General features: G+C 45.4%; 1 protein-coding gene across 2 annotated transcripts in view; it reads right to left on the bottom strand.

Annotated features, from left to right (window-relative positions):
• Positions 1-379, bottom strand: part of LOC144124656 (venom metalloproteinase antarease-like TtrivMP_A) — a 78,561-nt gene extending 78,182 nt beyond the window's left edge. The window contains exon 1 of one of the 2 annotated variants that reach the window (XM_077657466.1): positions 202-379. In XM_077657466.1, the coding sequence (XP_077513592.1) occupies positions 202-292 (91 nt within the window). In that variant the 5' untranslated portion in view covers positions 293-379. The remainder of the gene's footprint in view (positions 1-201) is intronic. The other variant, XM_077657467.1, reaches the window with a different exon arrangement.
• Between the last annotated feature and the right edge of the window lie 14,663 nt (positions 380-15,042).

Here is a 15,042-nt window from a genome sequence, read left to right as displayed (position 1 = left end):
CAAAACCTTAGCTCTACGAAATGGGGCATAGCGCTCCATGTGGAGGAGATTCATTGCATTTTGAGGCTTCACGCCAAAGGAGAACTGTTAAAAAATTACAATAGGAACTGATTGTTAGCCAGAGTTCGCCGTAGTCATTACAGTCAGCCACTAGATAGTCAACATTAAACTGGAGCTGGGCTAATGAAGCAGGTTCCTTACCGCCAGCTGGAATAAAGGCCATCACAACGAGGGCTGAGAGCATTGCTGGAACAGTCATTCCTCTCAAGTTCTTCGCGAACTCAGAGTACATAAACCAAATCCAGAATTTTACTTCTCGTCACTTTGGAGAAACGGTACCGGCAGCGCTCTTTTTGTATCGTATGTGCTTAAAGTGACCTATAAAACCGGTAATCATCCAGAGGCCTTTCCTATGCGTTTATATTTTCGTTTTTAATCCCCAACATTGCAACAACACCTACAGAGGGGTTTGCTGTTAGCATGAACTTTCATCTCTATATATCGCCTCTTTTTAGCTGTGATTTCAGTTGTTCAAGACAAACGGCTCTGGAGACCTTTAGAAAGGACACATTGCTTGCCACCGACGATTTATCGCCGACACCTCAAAAAGTCACCTGTCTAAGGAAAGTGATTCATTGCTTCCACAAAGGACCCGGACTTGCCTTTTAATGCATACGGAAATAAGTTGCGGTTGGCTTAGTTTGTTTGGATCAAATGGGAAGTTCACGCTGACCCACCGCTCCTTACGATTTCAATATACATATCATGCCTCAATACCACATGCAGTGCTGTTTCTCGGCAGGTCTTTTGAAAGCTTCTCTAACCTTTCTGCAAGTCAGCCGCTGTCTTTTGTTGTGGACTAGAGAGCCAAATTTTTGCGCACTGCACGAAAGCAACGAAGTTATTCTACCGCTGAAACATTAAAACCCACAAGGTTCTACATACTGGTAAACAGTATGGGTGGTTCGTTAGAGCCGAAGTATAATGTCTTTGGCAATTTGCAGCTCAGTGTGGAAAAAAGCAAACGTAAAAGGAATGAGAGGCTGTGCATACTATTTTCTAATTGATTTCAGATGGATTTGCAGGCATTCAAGGTAAACAGGGCTTGAAATGATGTGAGCATTTGTAACATTAATGTAAATTTATTGCTGCACTATCGGGATTTCAATTGCGAATTAGACAATTTTCTTCCCATAAAATTCATTCATAGCGTGATAAAATGTCAAGGTACTACCATTACACCGATGGGGATTCATCTCATAGAAGGCATGGCATCTTATTCACGAATTTTTGTTTGGTTTTGTACAACAGCTAAAGTTCGAACTGGGTGATCTCTCTTTGACAGCCAATGTGATATCGCAGCTGTGACTAGGATTTTAGTGAGTGATCGACAGGTTGATCATCTTTTAGTGAAGTCATGCACGCGTCTGCATAGGAACAGTGGTTTGGATATTTTTATATAATGCTTTGTGCAAAGATGTCGCAAATTAACTTAGGCATTCGTATCTATTTCCTGAAGCTTGAGGCCAACCGAAGTGAAGGAACATACGCTACGATAGTAAGAAAAAGCAATCCCGCCAAGATTGAGGAACAAAAATGTTCCCTCCACTAAATCAAAATCAATTCAGACGAGAGTTGAAGGACCCATCATAGCAATCATAGCAGAAATACGACTGCAGAACTTACAGTACCAACTAAATCCATTTCGGTGTGCAGTAAGGATGTAAAAAAATAGAACTTAGTGCATAACGCCATAGAAAAACCGCCCAAGAAAAGCATTGATGATGGCTTAAAACAGGCGTTTCCAGAAAAATAACGCAGATTTCGCCAATAAATTCAATAAGCACTTTATAGAATCTGTTTCCTTCTTGCGTAAACAGGGAACTTCAATAGGGAAGTTCCTGCTGCTCCTTCGAGCATTCAATCAGGTTACATACCTACTGTTGCTGAGGTAGATTTTTTTAATGTATTCGAAACAATGTCAATTACGAAATCGCCAGAATAGAATGGTGTTAGAATAAGGGGCCTCATAGTGCATTTTGACAGTTAAAACCGTATTACTTTTTAATGTCAACGAAACTTACATAACCGGCTAAATTCAGGTATATGAAAATAAGCTCAATAAGACCATTGACAAAAAGGCTCTAAAAGAGCTTTTAATCTTCACAGGCCAATTGCGATCTTGTCCTCCGTCGCTTGCATCGCAGAGAAAATTGTACATGCCAGCATGACGACCTTTTGTTATAAGTATCATCTTATAAATGTCACGCAGTCTGGTATCCGCAGAGGAAGAAGTATTATGACCTTACTAGAGAATTTTTATGACTTAGTCTGTAAAGAAATGGACAAAAATAACATTGATTTTATGGATTTGCACAACGCTTTTGAAACTATTAAACGTAATTTATTATTAGGCAGACTCGATCATTTTGGTTTCAGAGGTCGGTACATGTCGCTTTTAAAACATTTCAGTACTATTAACCTCAACTATTAGGCAGACTCAGTTATTCAGATTTCAGAGGCCCGTACGTTTCTTTAAGAGCTATTTTACTGATCAAGTACAATGTTTTCGAATCGATGATATCACATAGCTCAATCTTAAAGTTTGAACAGGTGTTTCTCGAAGCGGAGTTCTAGGATTCTCGTTATTTCTGATGTACCTCAGTGATATTACTGATCTTCCGTTACACTCACAGCTTTTTTTTTCATTAGGGTGATACTGCTCTGTTACACAAGGGAACATTTTAAGAAGCAGGAGGAAGAAATGCAGGGAGGTTAACCGGAAGAATAACCGGTTTGCGACCGTGCACGGTGGGAAAGGGGAGCGGACAAAAAGATGAAGGAGAAAAGAGAGTAGCAGGAAATAGAAGTCATTCTGCAATATCACAGCGTTCGGTAAAGTCACAGCCTATCGTCAGGGCCAGAAGTTCTCAAAAAGTGGAGCAGCGCCTTGGGGCCTTTACCGCCGACGGTCACCGCAGCCACTGGCCGAGAATCTTCATTTCCGTCCGTGGGCGTGTATCTAGGCGCTTCAGTTCACGGCACAGATACTGTCTTTCGGCGCTGTAGGCAGGGCATTCACAAAGAATGGGGGCTACTGTATCGTAAAACCCGCAGATGGCACTTGCAGGGCTATCAGCCATACCGATTAACAAACAGTAATGCTTGGTGAAACCTGCACCAAGCCACAGACGACACAGCAAAGTTGCTTCATGTCATAGTAAGCCGGATGGAAGCTGGAGCTCCAGATCTGGGCCCAAGAATTTCAAATGCGAATTCGAAAATTGGCCTCAATTCCACGCAGTAAGCGTGATGTCCCGCTCCAGTAGTCTAAGCCTACCCGCCGAGTCGACTCTCGAGATGGGGATGGACACACAATCGCCTTTATGGTGAGCAGTTCGCTCGTCTTCGTCCGCGTGCTGGTTGCCTTCGATGAAGCTGTGTCCTGGCAGCCATTCGTAAACAATACCGTGCCCATTATTGATGGCGGGGTGGTGGGGCTCTCGGATTTCCGCGACCAGTTGTTCGTGGGGCCCATGACGAAGAGCAGATTGTAAGGCTTGGAAGGCTGCCATTGAATCAGTGAAAACAGACCATTGCTGGGTGTTTCTTCACTGATATCTTCAATAGCGACACGAACAGTAGTAACTTCTGCACCATAAGATGAATTCCGCAGTTATGTTTTCACTTTCTAATTGATGGTCTTAACTATGGGGTGGCCACGGAGCGCGAGGGACTGGAGGGGTTCACTGAGCCATCGGTGTATACGTGCAGTCGGTGCCCTTGCTTCTCATGGAAATATTCTAGAGTGGTCTATTTTAATGCTGTCGACGATAACTAAGCCTTCCTTTTAATGTCCGGAATGGAAAAAAACACATAGAGGTTGGTGCAGACTCCATAATAGAGAAGACGGTCTACAGGCTGGTGTAAATTGGTTGGTAGATGGTCGTGGGGCGAATCAATAATTTTCGCAAATACGCGGCCGGATAGCCGGAAGGCTGGAAAGATGGTGTGAGCGAATCCGAGAGAGGTGACGAATATGCGCTCTCAAGGGTTCCATTGTTGCATAAGCAGTCACTGAGTTTTCCTTGGGTATGAGTACTGTTGCTGCTGTATACGCACATTTTGGCAGTCCTAGGCACGTCCGGAGAGCTTGTGCTTGAATACCTTGTGCACACCGTATGTTCGTTTTACTCAAGTTTCCTAGTGCAGGGATACTGTACAGAAGGAATCCAATGATTAATGCGGTGTACAGCTGGACCATCGACTGCATTGGTGCCCACCACGACTTCACTTCGTGAAAGGAGAGAACGTGAACGATCGATGTCTGTCGCCTTTTCATGTACGAGACATGTGGGCTTCATGTTAGATTACGATCGATGATTACTTCAAGGAAGCGTTGGCTTCTTTCGTAGGATATTGTTGTGCCATCAATGCATACGGGGTAATGGGACAGGCTCTTGCGTGTAAAGGCAGCAAAGAAACATTTTTCAGTAGAAATCTGCAGGTCCTGCAGGCGGAGGTCGGCCGTAAGATTGCTTGCCGCATTTTCAAGCCTTGTTCAAACTTGTGGTCGCGTAACTCCTGATGCCCAGATGCAAATATTGTCCGCCTAGACTGAGAGTTGCGCCGACATTGGCAGTACATCGATAAGGCCGAAAATCGCAATATTAAAGAGCGTTGAGCTAATCACTCCGCCCTGTGGGACCCCATGGGAAGTGAAATGTGAAGCTGTTCTTCCATCCTCAGCCTGCATAAATAGTAATCTGTTGATAGATAAGTGCGTGTCCAGCAAAACTTGCGACCACCAAGTTCTGCAGATTGCATGAGTCCAAAATAACTTGATGAGTGACGTTACCATACGCACCTTTAACATCCAAAAACAACGCCGCGATCAAGCGTTTCCGATGCTTCTGATGTTGAACTCATGGTACTAGGTGAATAACTCAGTAAATATACGAACGTCCAACGAAACCAGGAGATTACATCTGGGTATATTTGGTAGCACTCCCAATGCCACTCAATTCACATAAGTACCATCCTTTCCATGACTTTGCCTACGCGACTAGCCAATGCAATTTGACGGTACAATGCTAGGTCAAGCGAAGATTTTCCGCGTTTAAGGACTGGAACCAGACGACTTGATTTCCACGCGTCCGGAACTCTACCCGCACACCATGATAATTCGAAGTGGTCTAAAAGAGCGCGTCGAGCCTCCTCACCAAGGTTTGCAAGCTCACAGTGTGCTAATACATCGGGCCCCGGCAATGAACACCGTCTGCAACCAGCCATGGCGGCGTCTAGTTCTTCCGTGGAGAAAAAAGGGTCCATTCGCGAATCCCTAGATCTAGGAACTTCGTAGCGATTCAGAGTTGTGGATGGGCACTTGGGGCCTGCTATTCTTGAGCAAAAGTCTTCGCCAATCTCCGCTTCGCTACGTAATTGGTGAAGTGCGAGAGACTTGAATGGTTGGAGCTGCTGAGGTGTTCGTATACCAGGCCCCACACTCCAGATACGTGAGAGAGGGTTTCGAGGATCCAGCGATTCAAAGAATGCCTTCCAAAGGTCAGCCTGCAAGATTTGAATTCTGCGCTGTATTTTTTTCTGCGTGCGTCTTGCATCGCTCAATTAGAGCAGCGGCTTTGTGCGTCTGTATCCTCTCTGCTCTTCGTCGAAGTGGTCGAAGGCACTGCAGCTCCACATCGAAGTCTGTGAACTTTGTCATTGGAGTGAAGAAGTACGTCGTATTTTTCATAGCCTCCTTGATGCGCTCTTCAATGCCTATTGTAATGTCTTCTCTGCACGCATCGTCCATAAGAGGTTTAAACACAGACCGGCCTATGCGTTGCACACTTTTGGCAGATATACATCCAGCAAGACCAGGAGCAGTATGTGTGGATGCGGTCACTTCCATGAAATTCTGCATCGGCAAACCACCGGACACGTCTCGCAGGGCACTTAGACAAAAACGCCAAGTCCATACAGCTGCTGTAGAACAGCCCGCGAGTGGTTCGCCAGGTGTCGTCGCTACGAGGAAAACACAAGTGCATTTAGTTAGGTGTAACAGCTTCAAAATCGCCAAATTATCTGAACAACAGGGCCTAGTTATCGCTTATACCTCTACGTGTGAACTAGAGTGTGTGAAATAAAAGCGAACCGCTACCATTTGAGCGAGCTATCCCGCCGAAGAATGTAGCGCCGACATGTATTTATTTCGAAGCGGGCGAGCTGGGCGCCGCCTTCTTGTCAACGCGTCCCGTAACGTGCCTTTAGCGCGCGCACGCAACGACACAATACGTGTATACGTACGCAAGCGGCCCAGCGGTACGGAACGTTCTGCGCATGCGCAATCGCGACCAGCAACGCTCCTGCGCACGTAAGCCCGTTCTGTACGGCCAACTAAAAGTGTCTGGTATCTAGTATATTGTGCAGGCCGTCACTATGTCGCCGTGTCTCGCGGCGCTCGATTTCGGATACATAAGTCAGGGAACGCAACTGATCAATGTTCTTTTCTGTGCCGTCGACGTGACGATGAAGCACTGCTGGGTCTGCTGGGCGGCAGGGCGTTCACGTGGTTGTAACCATGAAAACGACGCTACCAGCCTTGGCAAGAACGAGTTATAGCGATTAACCAACCATCATCATCATCATCAGCCTTACTACGCCCACTGCAGGGCAAAGTCATCTCCCATGTCTCTCCAATTAACCCTATCCTTTGCCAGCTGCACCCACCCTATGTCTACAAACCTCCTTATCTCATCCGCCCACCTAACCTTCTGCCGCCCCTTGCCGCGCTTGCGTTCTCTTGGAATCCACTCCGTTACCCTTAAGGACCAGCGGTTATCTTGCCTTCGCATTAAATGCCCTTCCCAAGCCCATTTCTTTTTCTTTATTTTGACTAGAATTTCATTAACCCACATTTGTTTCCTCACCCACTCTGCCCACTTCCGGTCTCTTAACGTTACACCTATCATTTTTCTTTCTACGCCTCGCTGCGTTGTCCTTAACTTAAGCTGAACCCTTTTCGTTAGCCTCTACGTTTCTGCCCCGTGGGTGAGCACCGGTAAGACACAGCTATTGCACACTGTTCTCATGTTGTGCAACCATGGTGTGCTATGTTGTGCAAACTTCCGCGACGTGCTCAGATAGGCTATCTTGATTGCTCCCGCCCAGTGTGGTCACTGGGAGAGTGAAATGCGAATGGGAAGCCCCCCGAAAACCGAGTTGAGGGCAGCATTTTGTTTTGCTGTATTTTGAACTTTCTTAATTGAATAACTCCCGTTTCTATGCATCGATTCCTTTAATTCTTTTGGAGTCAGCATCTATCTGACATAAAGAATTCATCTAAAGTGTAACCGGCATTCGTTCAAGCAGTGTTTCGCAGTCCCTTTTTGTATGGCGGCGCTAACAATTGCAGTCCTCAACCTTGCATGTATACAACGCTCTTTTTTACCCATAAACGTTCGGTTACAAATATGGGCTTGTGTTCTCGCCTTTTCTTCAATTAATGTCCTAATTCTGCTCTTCAGTAGTGAGAATAAGTGTACAGCGAACTCCTTGTCACTCGCGTGGCTTCTCCCAGAGACCTCCTGTTTTACACCTCCTGTGCCGTACCGCCAAAATACAGTGCGTGCTGATGTTTCGGCGGTCTACTCTGCCATATTCTCCTGCCTTGAGGATCCATAACCCTTGCTGTCGTTGACACCTGTTCGTTACTGGTAGGCCTGACAATAAAAATTATTAATGACTATCCGCTCTTGCACAGCACACTTATCCAATATAAATGCGATGGCGTTAAGGAGGCCGTGTCGCACATTAGCCGGCGTCGACGTCGACATCGTTGGCCATGAGCCAAAAATAATGAAAAAAATGCCAAGAGAAGCAACACATGCGGCAGGTGGGCCAGATGCCACCTAGTGTTCGGTTAAAAGAATGTCTTACCGTATCTAGAATGTTCGACTAACGGTTAGTTGAGAGCAGCTCTTTAAACGTTTCCTCCGCTGTATTTGCAGAGAATACCATTTATCATGTAGAGGGAGAGCGTTTTTCCAGCCAAATTTTTTTATCCATGTAACTGCGTAAATGTTCGCCCAAAAAGGCGGACTCATTTCGCCAGTAGCAAACGCCTCATACTTTCTTTATGAAATGGAAAGCTCGAAATCGCTCTTGGCCTTTGCAGTGGCCACCTCGTGTTCATAATGTCAGGAAGCAGCGACTTCTGCGCCTGTTTTCAGATCTAATTCCGGTGCTTATTAAGTGCTGCCCGCACTCTATGCGTAAGTAAAAAGCTTACTACCCACGTTCTGTGATGGTCGAGATTGAGGCCACGTCATGGCTTTCCTTCGGTGTACAATGCTTGCCATTCATTGTAATTTTGACGCCGGCAACAGGATATTTATCCAATGCAGTGAATTCAATATAAGGCTAACACAATGATAAGTTCGAATACAAATATTTTCTCTTTCACAAAGCCGAAAAGAACTGTGCAGATGAGATTGCTTTGCCGTGCCACACCAACCAGCACCAGAAGTTCGAATATTCATGAAACCTAGCGAAGCATTCGCTTCTTATTAGAGCTTGCATTTTGAGTGTAACTTTCTAACATCTACTTCAAATGTCGTCAGTTGCAGAGAAGTTGAAATATTTCTGACCCAATTAACATTTTCCTCTCCATGTTCAGAGATCCTCGCGAAACCTCTCCTGCACGCCAGATGTACTCTGCATGAAGGGCACCAGCTAAATGACAGGCGAGATAGAAAGCGCCTTGTTAGTGGTTTCGCTCATCTTAGGTAAACTTTTTACTGCTGCTTGTACTATCCTCAGAAGTGCAAAACTATACCTTAAGGTAAACTTTAAACTGCTACGTGTACTATCCTCACAAGTACACAACTGTAGTTTGTGTTAATTGTGATGGGTTATTCGGCATCGTGGGTTCGTCTATAATTTCTCACTGCTTACGCTGTTAATGATCACAAAGACACTGCGACGCTGATATGTTTAATACGCACTATGTTAAGGCACATTCAATTATTCCGGGTGCGCTACACTCTTACGGTCACTATTGTGGATAATGAAGCCTTTCCTAAAGGAAGTAAGCAACACGTGTTGACACCAAAGCTTAGTCTTTTTCCTACACACCAGCTACTTTGAATAGCCAAACTTTAATCGGTGTTGCTTTAGGAAACAAACGATAATTGCGCTTCATAATGAAACACACATCTGCTAACATTAAGCAATGATTTTGCTGAAGATATAGTACTGTTGAATACGTTGCCAAGAGTATGCGCAGCTCAAGCCATATTGGTGGGTTGCTGTACTCTGGCACTAAAGTTAAATTTTGTTGCGCTAAAATGAAGAGGAACTTTGTATCCGAACCTATCGGCAATACGTGATATTGGTACTGAGTCGTCGCTTATTGGCTTGTCGTGGGCAAGAGCGCGGGCGTTTATTGAAAACAAAGCACATTACACTTGAAGGTTAAACTGCTTTTCGTGCAGACACCCAGATAAGAATCGGTCATGTGCGTATCATTTTCTGCGTGTCAATATTTCGACCACCCATGTATTGGCACCACATAAAGTTCGAGATAGCGACTCGTCAACCTGTGCCGTTCAACGAAGTCCAGGCCACTTTGGTGCTTACTAAACAATGATCTGACACACCTTCCACATCTTAGTGTTCTGGCCGCGCGTCTAGCTCAAAATAAAAAACGAAACCGAGAAGTGCTGTTCTTTAGTCGTGCCTGATCAATTACTGCCTCCGTAAGAAAAACCTAGAAAACGATATAACTCGAATAAAAAACCGATAGATTATGTACTCTGCACATACCCTGCTTTTCAGAACCGAAAGGCAGTCATTTCTCACAACTGGCTTAGATAGAAAATCCTCGCACTGTGGTGCTTGCAATCGTCGCCTCTGCAGGCATGCCAGACACCGGGTAGTTCCTTGAGCACGCTATGCCTGTACGATAGGCTGCCTTTGCCGCTCTCGGAGTCCTTATTCTCTTACTTCGCGCTCATTTAAATCTGATGAGTTTTCTCGTCCCCTATTATACCTCCTCTTGCGTTCACCTCAGTGCAGAGTAATTAATAAGTACTTTTTCATCTTCATACCTCCCACGCCTTTCGTTCTTTCATTTCCCTTTAATCGTTAGTGCCGAGCGTTTGTTCAAGCCCAAACCGCATGATTATCATTTAATCTAGTTTACATGGCTATATTAAAAGCTCCCTCGAGTATTGAAGTGTTGTTTTGAATTTACGTGCAGCCGATACTCACCCAATGCGGTGGCTCAGTGCCCATGGTGTTTATCGTGTCCCAGCCAAAGCGGCCGTATTCCATCGGAGGCGAATGCAAAAACGCTGTTGTTCCGTGATGTTGGCGAAGGCAAAAATAACCTCAGTGGTCAAAATTAATGCGACACCCGTCCACCATAGTGCACAGCAGCTTCACGACGGTAAACAGTACGAACCATGCCATGCCTTATACTAACGTAATGAATTGTCTCCACAACCGCTCCATTATCTACTAGACAGCGATAACCAGAGCTTATTACAGCTCTCCCCACTTTGACTGCGATAAAAGTTGTCTTGAAAAGGTGCAGCCTACTTTCGAACACAAAAAAGCCGTGGTCATGAAATGGGGCATTCTGGGACCGGGATCTGCGCAAACTCCACCGACATTTCCGGATGACGTTCGCTTGAATACAACTTTTTCGAAAAAGATCTTTGTGTTCATCATGAAATATATATTATTTTAACCCTCACAGCTAGCGACTACTGACAAAAGTGACCAGCTCTGCCATGACTGGTTAGCTTGCAACGATTATAGTGATCGCTCCCCATGCACAATGTACTTCATAGCGCGGAGTATCGAGTCGCCTGTATCACGGTGAGCTCTCTCCAAAATAGCACTTTCTAATTTCCTTCAAAATCATTTTTGTTTGGTCGTTTTTTGTCCGTTCGTGGTGTGGTCTTCTTTTAATCACCATACATGTGATGTGGACAAAACAGCTGCACTTAAAGTTCTGTACATTTCGTGCAGTACAGTGCTAGGCATCGCTGCATGCTTGAAAAAGTGGTTTCGGGGTACACAGCTCAATAGAGCCGGAAATAATGAGGCAATTGTATTCCGCTCACTTCCTGCTGCAAAATGAGTTGGAGTTCAGTCTTAAAGAGACGACTTTGTACAAATACAGCAAACTGAGCATCAGCGCGTAAACTCCTGTCTCCTGTCACTGAATTATCATGTGACAAAAGACTGATCACTATATTATTGCCTTAGTGTAATAGCGGAGTCAGGTGGAAAGCAGTATCGTCAGAGTTCATCGCATTCGCTTTGATCGAGGTTGACAAGCAGTAAAAGTGGTAATATGGGAAGGATATAAACATTGTAACTGCTTGTTATCGCCTCCGGTGAGCTGATTGCAATAACATGCTTGTTCTGGCTGCAGGAAAGTGATTTCGGATTATCGAAAAGTGCTGCAAGAATATGAGAACTTCACTCACGATGTCGCTTCACTTTACTGCGGTGTCGACTTAATGAATCAGACAGTGATTGCGAACAAGCGCCTAGTGGTCATGGCGGATTAGGATCAAACTAGATCAAAGAAAGCATTGCCGGGCGTCATGGATGACAGGCGACAAGGTTGTGAACAGCGAGGCCGTTTCTTGCAGTTGAACGGAACGCAGTGCGTCAGGTATGTCTGTGATGTCACACAATCATCAGAGATCTAGTATAATCAGCCAACCCCGCAATAATGAGACATTTAAAGCCTGAACCCGCACCACATCAGTGCATTTGGCTTCATCTAACTGTCATCATGAATGAATGAATCCATCCAGCAAAATGCGGTAGTTTTTACATACGCGTACGTAAAAATAATGAATTTGGAAGAAGCTGTAAGAAACCAGTTGTTGGGAAGTGGGCAAGGAAGGTTTCCCTAATCTCCCCTGGAAAAGATCGTAGGAATCGGATGTTGGGAGAGGGAATTTATATGTCGAAGAGCGGCTATGGGAACCGGGTAGGGAATGGGGACGCGGAGATTTTGGTAAGTTATTCTGAGAGAGCCGATCTCCTGCTCACGCTTCCGTAGAGAGAGAACACCCGCTTCTACTAAATAAACGGCCTTCATCCTGCAAGCATATTCCCAACACCACTGAACCCTTCTCAGGAACTTCGACCGATGGACATAGGCAGCTCTGACAGGAGCCATGTTCAACGATCCCCTTCACCAAACCAAGTTCCCATACCCCGACCTCCCTCGGTTACTCCAGCTCAGTACCCTCGCACAGCACAACGGTTGTTTCTGCGTTTACACCGAACGCTCACACGATGATGGGTATCCTTCAGCAGCGCTCCAGTCCATTGAAACTGTAAGGCATCTGTAACATATTAGTTGAAGTGGGCCACCTCCTCATATCTGTTCTTTCTTCCTCGCCTACACATCACAAACTAAGGGTTACCCCACGACCCCATTTCCTTGCACCTTTAGGAACGAGGGAGCGCTGGGAACGTCTGTCGATGGCGTACATGCTTGTCTCATATTCCACTTTATTTTCCATACTCGCTGACCTTCTTCAAAGCACACGCCCTCTCCAGTAGCTGATATACTTTTTCTATTACGAAACTTCTGAGGAAAAAGCCGAACCGCGGAACTCTCCTTCGCGATCCGGGCGCGCTCCTTCTTGACTATCGCTAGGACGAGCGTGACAACTTTTGAGCTCATATACCAAGTGTTTCAGGGAAGGGGATCACTAATTGTGAAAAATAGGGTTTTTGAGGTAGCGGGACATTTTGATGGCAAAACAATTCCAGTGTTTGCGGACATCGAAAAACAGGCGAATCATCTTATCTAGCAAATTGATCAACTAAATTCTAGTAGTTGACTTGCTAAGTATTAGAGATAGTTACCTCATTGCAATTAAAGGTCTGTAGTCACCTGTGAGTAATACCCATGTCATTTTTAGAATTTTGAAAAAGCAATTAGCACAGCCGCTGTGGTTCGACAAAATTTGGCCACATCGTGCCAAAAATTGTGGGTGCGCTTTGCCGATCTAAATTGCTGCAAGGCGAAAGCCTTTGGCCTTGCCGACTGCGATTCTAGCTTCGCAGGTTCCCATACCAGTGGCACTAACAAAGGCTTGCCACACCTTGCCACACTTCAGCTCTAGACGACGTTGTTGGCGCTTGCGGTCTGCTTATCTAGCCTTCGTCTCTTCCTCTCTGGCTTCTCTGCTGGTGGCGCGCGGGTGGCGACACCATTGCGTGCGCCGTCCCCATGACGACCTCGGGTGTGACGTCACCCTCTCCTGTCGCTATATCGACATCCGCGTTATATCGACGCATTTGGTTGTTGTCTTTGTTTTTTGTTATAATCGGCTATATAATTAACTAATCGCTTTACAATCATCAACCTCGACGGGGGGGGGGGGGGGGGGTTACATTTTGTCGCCGCTATCTGATGCTACCATTAGTTTTCTGCTATCCTGAACAGTTCCCTCGTTATTCGTGGAAGACAGCGTTACATCGGACACGCGACTATGAGCCATTAAAGGAGTTCGCCTTAATACATGCGCTTTCGAAATGTATGTTGGCAGTGCAACCCCTCCAGTACACCTAACTAGCCAAAATAAGCAAAGTTGGTCGAGCTACAGCGCCGAGGGTAATGACTTTATTCCAAATTATAAAAATTTATATGGCTATTACTAACGGGCGGCTACAAGTCTCTCATTTCAGTCAGCTGCCTATTAGCAATAGTTGAAAATTTGACTGTTAGCATTTAGTTAATCACTTCACTAGTTAACATGAGTCGCCTGTTTTCCGACGTCGGCCAGAACTGGTATCAATATGGCGCAAAAAACTTCTCTTAAACTCAAATACCCGAATTTTGTTAACATAAGTGGTCATCTTCCCCCAAACCCCTGAAATTTGCTTCCAGTTCTACGGTGGTTTCCTACGTACATTTCGCCAAAATCTGTTCAACTTCACCGATCGCCGCCGCCTTAGAGTTGGCACGGCTCACTAACACTAACAGTTCAGGCAACAGCTGTGCGCTACTGATAATCTTCGCTCGGAAGCAATTTCATGGTGCACGGCATTTTGAAGACTCGCCCCTCGTGGACAAGAGAACTGGTATTCTGTTACATAATTATTTCAAGCAAGATTGAGGCTTGGTTCAGTTTATTGTTCACGGAGTTCAGCGTCAAACATACTCAGGCTATGAGGGACGCCGTAGTTGAAGACTCCAGAAATTTGAACCACCTGATGTTCTTTCACGTGCACTCACATCACACATCACACGGGCTTGTAATATTTCGCCTCCATCTAGGTGGAACCGGCGCGGCCGGAATCAAACCCGCGTCCTTCGATCGTATCAGCAGTCGAGCAACCACCTAGCCACCGCGGCGGCTCTAGAAATGATATGTAGCTTCACTTCAGCTCTCGTCGGGCATTCGCAACGTAGTGGCACTGCAATATAAAGTACTTATAGTGATGTTTCGCGGCAAATCGGCAAGGTTTTACGGGATCTGACAAAAGAGCCTATTTTTTTTTACCGAAGCGCCGCTCGTTTCTGTGGTGCGTTTTTTTTCTTAGAAGGCCACTGTTTTCTGACAGATTTACGAAAAAGTGAATGGCGGCTCCTGAGAGCATCAAATATTTTCACTTGGCGATAGAGTTATGCGTCGGCGAAACTAAGATAGTTACAAGACAGTCTCTTCTAATAGCCATGTAACGAAGCGCCTGCCTTCACTGGACGGTACTTATTTAGAACCTTTGCTCAGGCATATCGCTTTATTCCTCCCAATTAAAAGGACAGCATTCCATTTACGTTCAGTGAAATCAGCGACAGATCTAGTTTGCATAAGCTGCGGGTCAAAAGTGATATACATCTCCGCGGCATTCCGCAAGCGAATAATATAAATATCCTCCACCTCCTTCCGGCTGTAGAGAGAATGCAGTGGCAGTAGCACTCTTAACCGAAGGAGGCGTTTCACTCTTTAGGCGATTTGGAGGAGTAGAATGCTGCTATAGACTGTACTGTAC

This window comes from Amblyomma americanum, chromosome 3 (assembly GCF_052857255.1).
Source record: "Amblyomma americanum isolate KBUSLIRL-KWMA chromosome 3, ASM5285725v1, whole genome shotgun sequence".
NCBI classification, from domain to species: domain Eukaryota; kingdom Metazoa; phylum Arthropoda; class Arachnida; order Ixodida; family Ixodidae; genus Amblyomma; species Amblyomma americanum.
The sequence above is the reverse complement of the archived record's forward strand: the minus strand, read 5'-3'. Positions and strand labels throughout refer to the sequence as shown.